The sequence below is a fragment of the Amblyomma mixtum genome, chromosome 7 (genome assembly GCF_055824585.1).
Source record: "Amblyomma mixtum isolate Tamu chromosome 7, ASM5582458v1, whole genome shotgun sequence".
Classification (NCBI taxonomy): Eukaryota; Metazoa; Arthropoda; class Arachnida; order Ixodida; family Ixodidae; genus Amblyomma; species Amblyomma mixtum.
In genome coordinates this window covers 12,647,657-12,662,061 of record NC_143018.1, presented here as the reverse complement: position 1 = coordinate 12,662,061, position 14,405 = coordinate 12,647,657, and the positions used below count along the sequence as shown (strand labels likewise).

Sequence of the window (14,405 nt, the reverse complement as noted above, 5' to 3'; positions counted from 1 at the left end):
GTCAGCAGCCGAGCGCCGTAACCACTGAGCCACCGCGACGGGGCATATGTCTGAAACTGCATACACATGCACTCTGCTTCTACGTCATTGTACTGGGAGTTTGATGGGTCACAAGCTTCCTGAGTGTGGCCTTTTATAAATATTACGTATTTTCTTGCAAATGGACATAAAAATGTGACCCCAATTCAGACCCTTCTCTTTCATAACCTATCGGGTCGAGGTATTGCATATAAATCGAGTAACGGTTGCCGATATCTTAGGAAGGCCTTTTCATTTTCTTCACTTTTAGCTTATCTAGATACCAAGTTGTGTCTACTACATGATTACGAGTCTTGCACATGCGCAAAAGCACACAAATTTATTGTGCTGCGAAAGCAACACTACTCAAGTCGCCGAGCCTTTCCGCGGAGCTGACGAAAGGCCATACTGCGCATGTGCGAGGAGCAGTAACGCCACATGGCGCACAGCTGGCGCGCTGCTGCTGTCGCTGCGCGGGTGACTAAGGGCGGCTCTGTTACGTTGGAGTATAACAGAAGTGCCGCCGCTGCGTTCGCCAGTTGCGCATGCGCAGTAGCGGCGCATAGCTAGCGTGCCGGGGCCGCTGCCGCGCGCTCTCCATTGCCTCTCTCTCTCTCCTCGTTGCTTTCGCAATCCTCCAGGTTTAACCAGAGCTAAACCCACTGCCAATTTTTTTTTACCATGATACGATATTACATGTAGTCTTGTACAGATTTCATCCACATATTCATAGGGTCCTTGGCTGCCAGCTATAAAAAGAAAAACGATTAATTGGCGGCATCGAACGCAAGATAGCAAACAACAAAACGAGCATGAACGTCAATAGAAAGGAACGCCGCCGCACCCACCCGTAGAGATAAATTTTTCTTGCGTCTCTGGCGGAAAAGAATTCAAGGTACGTAATTCATACTACAGCCAAGTTTTATTTGTGCCAATACAATGCAACCCCCCACCGCTCCAAAAATTAACACGCGTACACAGATCTATAACGCTGCCTTGCACAATCCGGCGTGGACTGCCAGTCCCCCCCTTGTATCATCTCCCAAACCCAAATATGGCCCATCTGACTTCTCTGAGCCAACAACGCGCCTTCGTCTGTTTGTTCCAGGGCCTTCTAAACACCTGACCTATGAGTGTTTGTTAAAAGTGTCACACAGCCATCACCACTGTTCTGGCACTTTTCAGTGACAGCTGTAATGTTACGGCTTGTCGCTTTACAGTGAGCCAACGAGAGGTTCGGCGCCTTTACTTTACAATGAATTAACAACTAGCCCAGCAAGAAGTTCTCTTAAGAGGCACAGGGCAGAGCTTACCTTCTTGTCTAAGAAAACCAGGTCTGACTCTGACAGAGACGTTGTGGCTTCTACGAAGGCGGCCTCCATCTCCAGCGCCATGTTGCCGTGAAGGTCCTGGAAGGCGTACGACTTCCCACGCGTGTCAGAGGCGTGCTTTTCGAGTTCTAGTTCAGCCTCGGCTCCCAACGCTAGGGCGTTGACGACGACCTTCACCTGGATTAGCCGCGGTGCGATCTCACTGATGCCCATCCCTCTGGTCTCCGTCGCTCATCAGGACTACCGTGGGGCCTTCTGGCGTTTCGCTAAATGCACTGAGTACCTGAGAGCACCGAAGACGTGCTACTAGATACTCATCCATAGCTAAAGGTCGACACTTCGATTCTTCGGTCACGACGGGCATCACCTCTTTATAGCCGACCTCACTTACAGAATTACACAGTGTAAAGGCGCCCACAGATTGAACACGAATGACGGAAAGCATGGCTCGGACTGCCGCCAGCGCCTCAAAACGACAGCATCGCGGACGAGATAATGCTGTCGGTATGCGTGCGGCGGCTGATGATAGCTGGTGTGCAGCTCGCTGTGGCTGCATTTTCGCCTGTGCCTGATCGCTGCGTAGATAGCGCTCTGGTTACGTGGGCGCTTCTAAGCGTTTTGCTCTCCGACGCGGCTCGCACGCTCAGGCAGCGCGCTGCGCTTTTCTTATTGCCGGAACCCGAAATTGCGCCCTAAGCGGCCTCAGTTCGCGCGCCTTGCTAATTTGGTCTGAAAGCTGACGATCTAATGGAATAGATATTTTGAGCAGTGTTGTGCGCTCCCAAATTCACAAAAAAATATACCGAATCTTCAGGTAGTGCACCACCACACTGTTCATAATATACTGCTATATCGGCAGCCTTCGGGCAAAACTAGTAGGGCGCGCGAGCTGAGGTATACATACGTAGCGTAGCGCGCAGTTTCGGGGTTGCCGCGATAAGAGAACTGCAACTCGTTGCCCGGTCGTGTTAGACCGCACCGACTATCAAAATGCGGAGAAACGTCCCCGTAACGAAAGCGCTGCCTACGCAGCGATCAAGCACAGGTGAAAAGGCAGTCAAAGCGAGCTGCGCGCTAGCTACTGTCAGCCGCCGTAAACATACCGAGATTATTATCTTGCACCCGATGACTACCGCTTCGCGGCGCTGGCGGCAGTCCAAGCTACATTTTCTGTCATCCGGGTCAAGTCTGGTTTGATTTGGTTTATTGGGGTTTAACGTCCCAAAGCGACTCAGGCTATGAGAGACGCCGTAGTGAAGGGCTCCGGAAATTTTGACCACGTGGGGTTCTTTAGCGTGCACTGATATCGCACAGTACACGGGCCTCTAGAATTTCGCCTCCATCGAAATTCAGCCACCGCAGCCGGGATCGAACCCGCGTCTTTCGGGACAACAGCCGAGCGCCGTAACCACTGAGCCATCGCGGCGGGGCTCGGGTTAAGTCTGTAGGCGCCTGTACATTGCCCTCCTGTAATCTCCAGCACCCTATTATTGGCGATAGAAAAGAGCAGTAGTAGCACATACAGAATGGGAAGGTTAACACGATGTGATTAGGGAGCCTTTTCTGCTTATAAGAAAACAATGTTCTAACTAAATTCAACTAAGGTAAGTCGCTTTGAGAAGTTAAACCCCATAAACCAAACTTATAATTACAGCGTGAAAAATCCCCAAATTGTCTGAAAAGGAAATGATTGTTGTCGCAAATAATTTGGGGTAGAGGTCGGAGTGTGATGAAAAAATTACGAAGGGCTATTAAAAGTATTATGTGCTTTTTATGCCGAACCATGCTTTGTATTTCATTGTTATGTCTTTTTTAATTTTTTCTCTTCCTTTCTAATGACACAGCTGCTCCTTAGCATATGGCCTAAGACAATGTACGTACTAGAATCACCTTTGTTCGCCAAGGAGAAACTCGCTTTTGTTGCCTATCGTTGCGTACTCGCCTCGTAGTCTGAAAGTAGATGTAATGCCCTGCACCGTCCGACGAAATTTTACGTTTCTTTGATACCACGGTGACGCCATCTTGGATTTTTGATACCATTGCTGCTGGCGAACGCCCACGCTGGTTTCCGTTGCCGATAAGCCGTATTATGCTTACTCAATAATAAAAGCGAAATCCACCATTTAGAGTGAGCTGTCACGTCGAAGACCTAGCAGCGTCATGTATTAAGCCTGATAATGATGATGATGAATGTTTATACAGCAAGCTGAACTCCTGCCAAAGAGCGCCATGGCACAAGGTGTTTTCGACTATCCAAGGTAGGGTCAACGACCCATTACCCAAGCATTTCATCCCAATTAAGCCGAACACCAGGCCGGGGGAAAGCTTGTACCCATTGTATCACCGGTGGGTACCCGATGGTACTGGGGATCGAACCCCGAACCTCCTGCATGCGAGGAGGGTGCTCAAACGACTAAGCCACCGCCGTGGTATCAAATCTAAAGAGGATGAGCAGCGTGGCGTCATGTTGTGAAAACAACCCGTAAGGCTCCCGCAGCCAGATACGCAGCTAGAAGTGGAGCGTTCTCCGCATGCATGCTCACTTGTCCCCGGCTCGTTGCGTACTCAAGTTCGCTGCGCACGCCCAAACAAAACTGTGTATTGCCCTACAGGACAGTTCCGCACAGCCCGCTACGAATTTGCCGAAATAGGATTTTTGAAGTATAAAGGTGTGGTGTGTGTTTAAAGGTATGGCGCCAAATGATCGTAACTTGCAGCAGCATTAACGATTTTTATGAGTAATTATGTTCGAATAGGTGGCAAATGGAATTTTGCGACAGCGGGTGGCAGTTTTAATTACGGAATGGAACGTTGTCCCAGGAGCAGATGTGAGGTTCAGCAATTTGCCGGCAGTGAGAAATGCAGCATGCGAGAAAGGAAGCGAACGGCAGTAACAAAAAAAACAAAAAGAGAAAGAAGTTGTGCGTCTTTCAACCAGTGAGCAATAAAATTTGCGACTTCAACCAGCTTTGAAGCAAGGTTTTGAGAGCTCACAATCACGCTTCATTTTTTCGAAGCTAGAGCAGCTTCATTTACTTTAAATAATGCCTACAGGCAAATGCGCTCTTGCCACATGGTATTGTATACGTCGATGAGGAGGTCGCCCAGGAGGCGACCACGACCACGTTTATTTGAAGGCTGCCGGGGAGATGATAGCGGCAGAGAATCGGCGGCAGCGTCCGGCCGAGGAGGAGGAGGAGGAGGAAAACTTTTATATCTATTTACAGTGAGAGGTCGATGGGGCGAGCCGGAAGGGCCCGCCCCTTACAAACACTAGGAGGGATCCCTAGTCCGGGATCCCTGTAGCTTCCGCAGCGGCCCGGGCTCTAGCTACCAATGCCTGTTGGGCATGGAGTTCGGAGCAGCCGCGCAGGGCAGCTTCCCAGTCCTCTCGAGTGGGGTGGAGGTGGGGTGGGTAGGCAGGATTGGAAGGGCATGCCCACACCATGTGGTAGGTGTCCGAAAACTCCTCCTCACAGTGTGGGCACGCGCCCGAGAAAGAAGAATTGAAGTGCTTAAGTACTGCCGGGCACAGTACAGTATTGGTATAGAGGCCGAGAAGCCAGCGCTCCTCCACCCTGGTGAGGCCTTTACAGGGAGGGGGATAGAGACCATGAAAATTTTGATAAAGAGAGGTGACCTCTTTAAAGGTGATGGCCGGGTTGAAATTAAATTCCGGATCAAGCTGCGGATGAGGCGACGCCCGGTGAGTAAGCGCGCGGGCGGCAGCGTCGGCTGCCTCGTTCCCCTCAAGACCCACATGAGCCGGAGCCCACACGATGGTACGATGGGTCGGAAACCCTGTGTATTCGCATGCGTGGATAATTTTGAAAGCACGGTCTGGAATATACCCTTGCTCAATATTGCGGCAGGCGCCCCTGGAGTCCGTAATAATGACTCGGGACTCTGGATCTGCGGCGGCCAGTGCAATGGCGATCTCTTCCGCAAATGTAATATTTGGGGCACGGAAAGTAAGGCCCTGAACTGTAGTGTTTTGGTGGATGACGGCCGCCGTGTACCAACCCCCATGGTGTGGGCCGGCTGCATCCACATAGAAGACACCTGGCTTATGGCCGTATTGTTGAGAAATAGCCTCCGCCCGCGCGAGACAGCGACCAACATGGGTGTCTGCAGTCATGTTCTTCGGAAGGGGTCGCACCTGGAGTGCAAAGCACCAGGCTTCAGGGATGCGGACCCGTTCTTCTGTATGTGTTGCGTAGGATATGTGTAACCGGGTCAGAAGGCGGCTCCCCGCAGGTGTTTTGCTTAGGCGCAAGTATTGATTGTTAAGATGAGCTTCTCGTAACTCCTCAAAGGTGTTGGTCATCCCCAGACCGAGGAGACGCTTGTTGGACGTCGTTATGGGGAGGTCGAGCGCTCTCTTATAAATCTTGCGGAGAACTACTTCTAAGGCATTCTCATCGCATTTGCGTAGGTGAAGGTAAGGAGCCGAATATAAAATCCGGCTGGTTACGAATGCATTGGCCAGCCGCAGGGCATCTTTGCACCGTAGTCCCCCCCTTTTATTGGATACCCGGCGGAGCATCCGACCCACCTGGTCCCCCACCTTACGTAGCTTGTTTAGGGTAGTGTATATCTTGCGCGTATGATGAATGAAAAGCCCCAGTACCCGGATCTCCTCGTGTTCGGGTATCGGCCCGCTAAGTAGGGAAAGGGCAATTTTGGTTGTGCGCCGAGGTACAAGCGTTCTCCTTTTTGCGAGCCAGCGTTCTGTCTAGCGCGTGCCAGCCAGTTCTTCTTTTTCAGGATTCCGCCACTGCCGGCCGTGCGAGTCTCTCAGAGATCAGTACCGCATAAAATGAGCGCGAAATAATAGATTAACCGTCACCATTTTCAGTACGTACACGTACGAGACCTACCAATTTCCTATTAGACGCGTTGTGGCATGGTAGGCAGCTATCGGTAACTTATCTCGCTCCATTCGCTTATTTCGCTTATCAAGCGAAGAGTGCTAATGCGGAACAATATAGGTGAGAACAAGTGCTCACCTGGTTTCTGATAAACAGGCACAGTTGTCCTGCGATGTTGTTTGAGCGTAATAGAGCATTCACCCCGTTTAATCATGTCCACTGGGCGCGATAATTACATTGAATGACCGCTTAAATCTTGCATCAACGTGAAGCGCAGCTATTTGACAGAAACAAAAATAGCAATTACTCGAATACATACCCTACTGTGTTTTCCTCAGTAAATTGATGCCTCAGATTGGTGTGGCCTCAACCACGAATCCTTTATTGTGGATTTTCTTCAAGTAAGGACTACTTCTAGAGTAACAGACTCCACAGTATCAGACAAGGTATCAAGAAGGCATGAATACACCATGAAAGTAAGCACCTCTCCCCCCCCCCCCCCCTTTCCCCTCATCACATACACAAATTTTAGTCCTTAATAGGCATCCTATATAGAGAAGAGAAACCAGTACTGAAGCGAGAAGAGAGTACTAACCGCAAGTATACGGTTACCAGAAACCGTGTACATTCGCTTCGTTTTATCACTGCATGACAGTTAGAGAACAAACGTCCGGATATTCTATAACTGAAGGAGTTAATCAGGGTTGCATTCTCTTTAAAGAAAGTATTCATGATATCATATGTTCGGTTGCTGCCATTATACTTGGGGGGGGGGGGGGGGGGCGGTGAGTGGCTTGGAGACTTCTGGGATCGAGAGTGCAGAGAGCATTGCGTGTGGGATGGGGTTATGAGTCGAATAAGGGACTTACAAATTTATTTGTCATGACGAACTGCATAATGCGATGCAACCTGGAGACATTGCAGAGCTGGTTAATGATTGCCGATTTTATGGTGCATGGTGCAGGTCATTTTTTCGTGCAGTGAATACAAAAATTTGTTCATTGCCGATTTCATGGGGAAGGTCATTTTTACTTGCAGTTCATGCAAAAATACGTCCATGCCATGAGTGTAAGGTTGTGCACCTACACATGAGCGTACTCATTTACTTCGTGTTACAATATTGAAGTCAGCAGCATTCAAATATGGCCTACTCACTAATTAGCGTAGCTCTATGCCAGTCATCTGAAAAAATGATAATCGGCGATATTGAAAGTGAGTTATCGATAAACGAAGCTACAATCAATGTCAGCAGTAATGCACAAGTATTTGCAGTCTCAGTGCTGATACTTCGTTGTCGCTTCGTAGTGTTTCGTCAGCGAGGTATGCCGACGGCAGCAAAACTACATCAGATATCTGAAAAAAACAATTTGCACACTTTTAAAGTTATGCTGGCTCTGTTAAAGCCATAGTTTAGGTAATATATTGACGGTGAGCTGCCAGGCATCGGAGTCTCTGACTCTGAGCCTAAACTAACGAGGAAGTCTTAAGCGCAGATCCAGCATAACTGAATTATTGAGGCGATGTGCACCTTGCCAACTTTTGTGCAGCAGATAAGATATTATGGGGTAGTAAGGATCTAGAATCAAGTAACTGCGAAGTGCATAAGATTATTATTGCACCATATTGCATTCTTTTATTCTAGACTTTTTAAAAGAGTTTCAGTGTGCCAGGATGCTCAGGCTCACTCTTTGATGCAAACAATACCAGGGCTTTTGGACATCAATTCTAATTGTTGGGCAACTTTAAGATATTGTAAGGTACTGTTATAGAAATGACTGAGGCAATTGTCCATTTTTCCGATGCGTCGCAAAATTTTTGTCCTAAAATTTGTTCATTGCTCGCATCGAGTAGTTGGGACAGCCATAGAAAGCCTACAGGGAATTGATGGTAACAAAAACGTTAATAGCAAAACAATGCAAGCCTGGGGGAGGGGGGGGGGGGGGGGTTTGGGGTCTGAGAATATATTGATTGTTAAAGCGAAATTTTACGTTATATAAAAAGTGGCGTTCATAAACAACTTCCCATTCAAAATTTGCTCTTGTCCAAAATTGCTGGGTAAGTCTGTTATCTCTGCTGGAAAGACGGCACAAAGCGGCGTCTTTCGCTGTTGTCCCTCACTGTCCGTTAAGCAGAGATGGCGGGATCCTAAATGAATATGTCGGATGAAAGCCACAAAAATATGTAGGTCTTCATTTAAAGAGGCAGTGCCGGAAAAGGGACATGTACTGGAAACCTAAAAACAAGATTAAAGAAATGACGTCCAACTCAGGCCATGAAGGGTGCTGAAGTGGAGGGCTGCGGATAATTTCTACCGCCTGGGGTTCTTTAACGTGCGCGGAGATTGCACAATACACGGGCCTTTAGCATTTCACGTCTATTGAAATGAGGCTGCCGCGGCTGGGATTGAACACGTGTCTACCGGGTCAGCTGCTGAACACTATAACCATTCAGCAACCAAGACTGAAAAGTGATATAAAGGGGCTCCGTTGTTAGGAGAAAGCTTAAAAGAAAACAAGTGTCATTTGTAAAAAAAAAAAAAACCTTCCTACACGGTGCTTCTAACTTGCGTACAGAACAGTCTACATGGTTGCACCTTGAACACATCTGTCCCTGTGTACGCAAGGAGCCTTGCAGAGCGGCCTTTTTTACCTCCAGGCATATTTTTATCTGTTTTATTTGCTTTATCTCATGTGCATTAGCAACAGAAAAACTGGAGGCGGCACTTAAGCTTCACCTTAAGTGTACGACTCGATAGAGTTAATGGGTTCCTGCTCATACATGCGAGAATGGTCATTCTGTACTTTACATTCAGAGATACCAGGAAGTCCTCTTACCACTCCTGCCGCAGTGGAGACAAGGTTAAGCAATGCGCCACTAACGTGCGATGGAGGTCGCTGCCCCTTGTGGGCTTGTGCGACCACGGTTGCTCTTCGCGAGTAATCGCTCGTGACCGTTCATTAATTTAACTGCTTAACTGCTATGTGCCACGGTGGATAGCTTACTCACAATCCTGTGGGCAGGTTGGGATGACGCCACAAAGTCTCATATCCAAGGTGGCCCGCCTGCCCCTCGGTTGCTCCTTTGGGAGTTTTATGTGAATTTTTCACTCATGGTAAAAAACACCGATGGCTACGCCAGCTTTTCTGCGACACCAGCTCCTTTGCGCTGTCGCGTTATAATGAACAAGAACAAAGGGCGGGAGAGGAGAATCAGGGTTTTCTGCGGACGCAGCGACAAAGAATGCGATGAGAACAATCTTTTTATTGCAACAAGTATCCATACTTTTTTCACTTATAAAGAAAAAAACGTTGATATAATACCTTACCACAAGTGCACATGTATTCGAGCAAAACTAATCTAAAGATGGTTTGGTTTGGTTTATGGGGTTTAACGTCCCAAAGCGACTCAGGCTATGAGAGACGCCGTAGTGGAGGGCTCCGGATATTTCGACCACCAGGGGTTCTTTAACGTGCACTGACATTGCACAGTACACGGGTCTCTAGAATTTCTCCCCAAAAAAAATTCAACCGCCGCGGCCGGGATCGGATCCGCGTCTTTCGGGCCAGCAGCCGAGCACCATAACCACTGAGCCACCGCGGCGGCCTAATCTAAAGAATATGTATTCATTATTAGCGCGTGACTAATTGTTTAAGCTGAATTCATTCATGGGTTACACACCAGTCTCTTCGCTTTGCTCGGGTCTAGGAAGGAAGGCACGATTTGTGTTGCGATTTTTTGAGATCACACACATTACAACTGCAGCCAAGATGGCAGCAGCGACAAAAGCGATGGCTCCGCCAACTGGGATCCACGTAGACAGCGGCAAGAAAACGTCCAGATTTCTGTTCCTTGTGGGAGGAGCAGGAGTAAACTGCAAATAAGGGGTGGAAGGAACCGTCATACTGGCAACAGCTGGCTTCTGAGACGTGGCTTCTTCTGAAGGGGACGTCTGTGTTGTAGTACCGACATTGGCAGTCGCAAGAGAATAGCGGAGAGTTTCCGTCACTGCAATCTCTGTAGACTGTGGCATTGTATTTGGAGTTTTCGTCGTGTTTGCTTCTTCCGGCGTGCCAATATCAGTTGTAGATTCCGTTGTGGCTGTGTCACTCGTCAATGATTCTGCAGTAGTAGTGCTCGTCTGAGAAGCAGTGGATTGCGTATTTACAGTCGGTGGAATAGTGATGAGAGCTTCTGTTGTAGCAGCTTCTTTCGTTGTACTTATCTCAACAGCTGTCACTGTTGGCGTGTTAATCTCGGTGGTGGAAGCCATGGTAGTGGTGGCTGGAGACAAGGTGTATAGCAGCTGCACGACATTCGAGGTATTAGACTTGAGACCATCGTTGTTTGTCAAGCGAGCCGCCAGATATGCTTCCCATCTCAAGGCGCCATCTTGTCGTCGTGTCGCAAAGCCGCTAGGCAGTGATAACACAACTTCATGAAGCGCACCTGATGGAAGCGGGTCCAGGTTGCCTTCTATGATGTTGTCTTTAGTGATTTTGATTTGGCTCTCAAAATCAGATTGTATCTTGACATAGTCCATGCCTGCCCGAATCTCCACGGACGTAGCTGCAAGGAACAAGTCTTTAATAAGTAAAGATTTATAATTTCAATGAGCCACAAATAGCATTACTGGGGCCCCAATAACAAAAAAAAAATGCCTTAATGGTTTCAAAAGAATCGATCGTGCCTTTACCACTTGCGTGCACCACAGAGCGGCATAGAAAATGCTGGTACTTAAAGGGTTTCTGTCTCTGGGCCCAAAACTGTAAGTAGGATTAATTCTTTGGCACTAATCCGGCAGGCCTTATGCCTCCACACTATCGCAATAAAAAATATACGTGCACTTAGAATTCAGAGTATTTGAACATAGTTCATTTAGGTGAGTGTTAAAAGGCAAGCTTCATTCATACAGGGTCCGTTCTGAAAGTAGTAGGACTGGTTTTTTCCTGGGCGAACGGGCGGACGAGAGGTAGTCTGCGCATGCAGGATCGTTGAAGGGGGATATTGGGAATGCTGGGGAAAAGCGGCAGTCGGCTCTCGGCCGTTGAAGAGAGGAGGTCGCTTGTACTGTAAACCCCTGTCGAAACGTCTCGTCACGCAGAATCGTCGAGCGTTTACTGGATCAGCGATACGCGATCAAATTTTGAGTAAATCTTGGTAATACGGGCAAAGAGACTCACAACATGATTAAGGAGGCCTACGGTGACGCTTCCATGGGTATATCAGGCGTTTTTTGAGTGGCACAAGCTTTTCCGAGAAGGTAAGGAAAGAGTGGAGGAAGACGACCGCTCCAGACGCGCCTTCGACCAGCAAGACCAGCGAAAATGTGTAGCGAGTGAAACGTTTACTTAACAGTGATCGTAGAATGAGTATCAGAATGATGGCTGATGACTTGAGCATTCCTCAAACTCAAGTTTTTGAGATCGTGACAGAAAACTTATCCATGAGGAAAGCGTGCGCGAGGTTGGTGCCGGGAGTGTTGTCAGAGGAGGAAAAGGCCGACCGGTAGGATCTTCTTCATGATGTGAATGAGGACCCCGATTTTTTGCCCCGCACAAGGCGGCAACGCTGCCTCAGCCCCCCTACAGCCTCGACTTGGCCCCGCCAGACTTTTTCTATTCCCGAGAATAAAATCGAGGCTCGAGGGGAAACATCACGGATCGGTGCAGGTGGTTCAACAGGCCGTGTCGAGGGAGCTAAACAGCATTCCGGTCCAGGCGTTCCTGGAGGCGTACGAAAACTGTGAAACTCATTGGCAGCAGCGTGAAGGTGCGGAAGGATGCTACCTTGAAAAATTGTAATCGTTTGTACTATTCTCTTGAATATGTTTTGTTTAAAAAAATGAGTCCTACTACTTTCAGAACAGACCATGTATATTTGCGTTGACGACGAAAGTAAGCACAAGTTGCACTTGGTGATCTTGGTGAGCGGCAGTTATAATTCTGCTGACGACTGCGGATTCTTCAAGAGGACAAGCTCTTCCGGTTAAACTGTGTCAAGTATTGCTAAATAAAGTTAAGTACAGCCGGCAAGAAACTCGCCTTCTGTTATCGTGCCTTCTGTTATCGTGACCTTTCGCTTTTTGACCTGGATTACAACTATTAGGGTAAAAATACAACCAAAGATAATAAAATCGTTTAGGCATTATATATGATATAAAAGACGTGAGGGACGAAAGTTTTACGGGCATTTATTTGTACGTTTAGTCCTTGTACTTTGCTCTGTGCCGCTAATTTTTGATTACCGATGCGAGAGGGCGGATCGGTCAAAGTAATCCATTTTCTTCTCAACATGCAACCGAAATCAGTGCTCACCGTTCCCGTGTGTGAGATGAGCTCCACTCCACGTCCAAGTGAGCTGAACCAGGAGAGTGCCATTTTCTCCTGGACGCACCTCTGCCACGGCCAGGTCCCGGATGTCCCCAGGAGGCACCTGATTCTCCAAGATGTGCGTGGTCACTTGGAATGAGCCTCCAGATGCCACTCTTTGGAAGGGCTCCAAAGTCTCGACCCCGTTTTTGTTTGCTTTATTGGCCACTCCAGTGACATTGACGACGAGGAAGTCATCCAGCTTGAACTCGGATGACGAGCTGAGGCTCGTTGCACTGGAAGCTGCTGGTGCATTTAGACAGCGATGAATAGGAAAGTCAGTCTTAACAGAGCAGCACCTGACTTTACTTGAGTGCACCCACACCGACGCTGTCTTTTAAGGTGTCCATGCATTTATTTACGCTCTGGTTAAGTGCCCTCAGAGCCGGCATAACCAGTTTCCTTTTACAAGACCAAATTTTAGAACCGCTGTGCAAATAATTATATCGTTTTAAAGAAGTTCAAGTGCACTTGATGGCGCAGCCATTAGCAGTGGAACAAAAAGGCAATGCAAATCACGGATAATAAACCTGAATGTAGAAGGGAGAACGAAGTAAGGATTTGGAAGTGAAGATCGATTTGTCTACAACCCGGGCACCTTGTATATCCTTTATTCGTCAAGTGGCACAAATAAAAAGTTAAAAGGAGAAGGAAAGACTTAGAAGGGATTAAAGCCTGAAAGCTTCCAACTCAATAGAAATGCAAAGTAAGTTTCTTTCTGTGACTAGCATTCATAACAAATCTCGAAGAACGCAATGTCCCAAGTGAGAACTTCACGGTAGATTCCCAATTTCGTCACAACAATGAGAAAGGCGTCGTATCAATTATATATCCACTTGTTTCCAGTATTATCTGTGTGCCATGAGTCGTTTCACTTGTAGCATGCCGACTTATAAAGTTCGTATTGATGCGGGTAGACGACGACGACAAAGAGCGATGGCACAAGTGGGAAGAGTAGAAGAGGACAACGAAGTTCGGACTGTGTTCTCGGTGCCGCTCGCAGCTGTTCTTGTCTATTTGTAAATATCTGTAAATATATTCTTTCCCGCAACAGTATAAACGCTAATAGTGAAGGCTAATCCAATGGTACTCGGTAGTGGGTGTGCCTGAGTGAAGTAGCATGCTTTTTTCAGGACCAGCACACACATCTAGTAAAAAAATATTGTTTTATGTAACGCACAGGGTAATAAGAGTGCAACAGGCGAAGGCTACCGAAGCTGACCCACTATAGGTCACTTTCCTCAGCTTTAAGGGGTCGCATCATTGTGCCATAATAAGTCCCTTTTTATAGGGTATATTACAAGGATGCTAGCACTGTTCCAACACTGGTGAACCTTCACAGAATGTAAACTCACCTGCGGCTTCACTGAGGAGGGCTGCGTCAAAGCCGCATCCAGATCCGCCCACTGCGTAGGCCAGTTGCGTCGTTTTCTGGTGTGAAACGTGGGCCTTGACCACGTACCTTCCTTTGCCAGTAAATTTTGTGAAGTAGCCGCTGTACGTACCGTCGTCGGCATGGTTGTCAGGGTCTGGTCGCATGTATTGGTAAATGATGATGACATATAGTGAGCGCAACTGTTATGAAGCCGATGAAATGCAGGTGCCTAGAGGGGCTAACAATCAATAAATCCTCCCCTAAAAAGAATAAGAATATTATGACGCTTCAAGATAAAGAGGCAGTTCTTGTAAGCGAATAAGATGCAAAAAATTGGAAGAAAAAAACATAACGGGACTGCTTGGGAGATAACAAGTCCGTCATGTCAAGTATACTGCTGTCAGCTGAGCGAGGGCTTTCGGAAAAGTTTTCGGGCATAACG

The 14,405-nt window shown here is 47.8% G+C and overlaps 1 protein-coding gene across 1 annotated transcript in view; it reads right to left on the bottom strand.

The window, feature by feature from the left end:
* Positions 1–384: 384 nt before the first annotated feature.
* The window catches only part of LOC149335047 (calcium-activated chloride channel regulator 1-like), a 29,742-nt gene continuing 15,721 nt past the window's right edge, over positions 385–14,405 (bottom strand). Inside the window, exons 11-16 of the mRNA XM_089553866.1 lie at positions 13,944–14,117; positions 12,535–12,834; positions 10,449–10,786; positions 10,227–10,358; positions 1,332–1,526; positions 385–426 (exon numbers count right to left, since the gene is read on the bottom strand). Coding sequence (XP_089409992.1) covers positions 385–426; positions 1,332–1,526; positions 10,227–10,358; positions 10,449–10,786; positions 12,535–12,834; positions 13,944–14,117 — 1,181 coding nt within the window. The remainder of the gene's footprint in view (positions 427–1,331; positions 1,527–10,226; positions 10,359–10,448; positions 10,787–12,534; positions 12,835–13,943; positions 14,118–14,405) is intronic.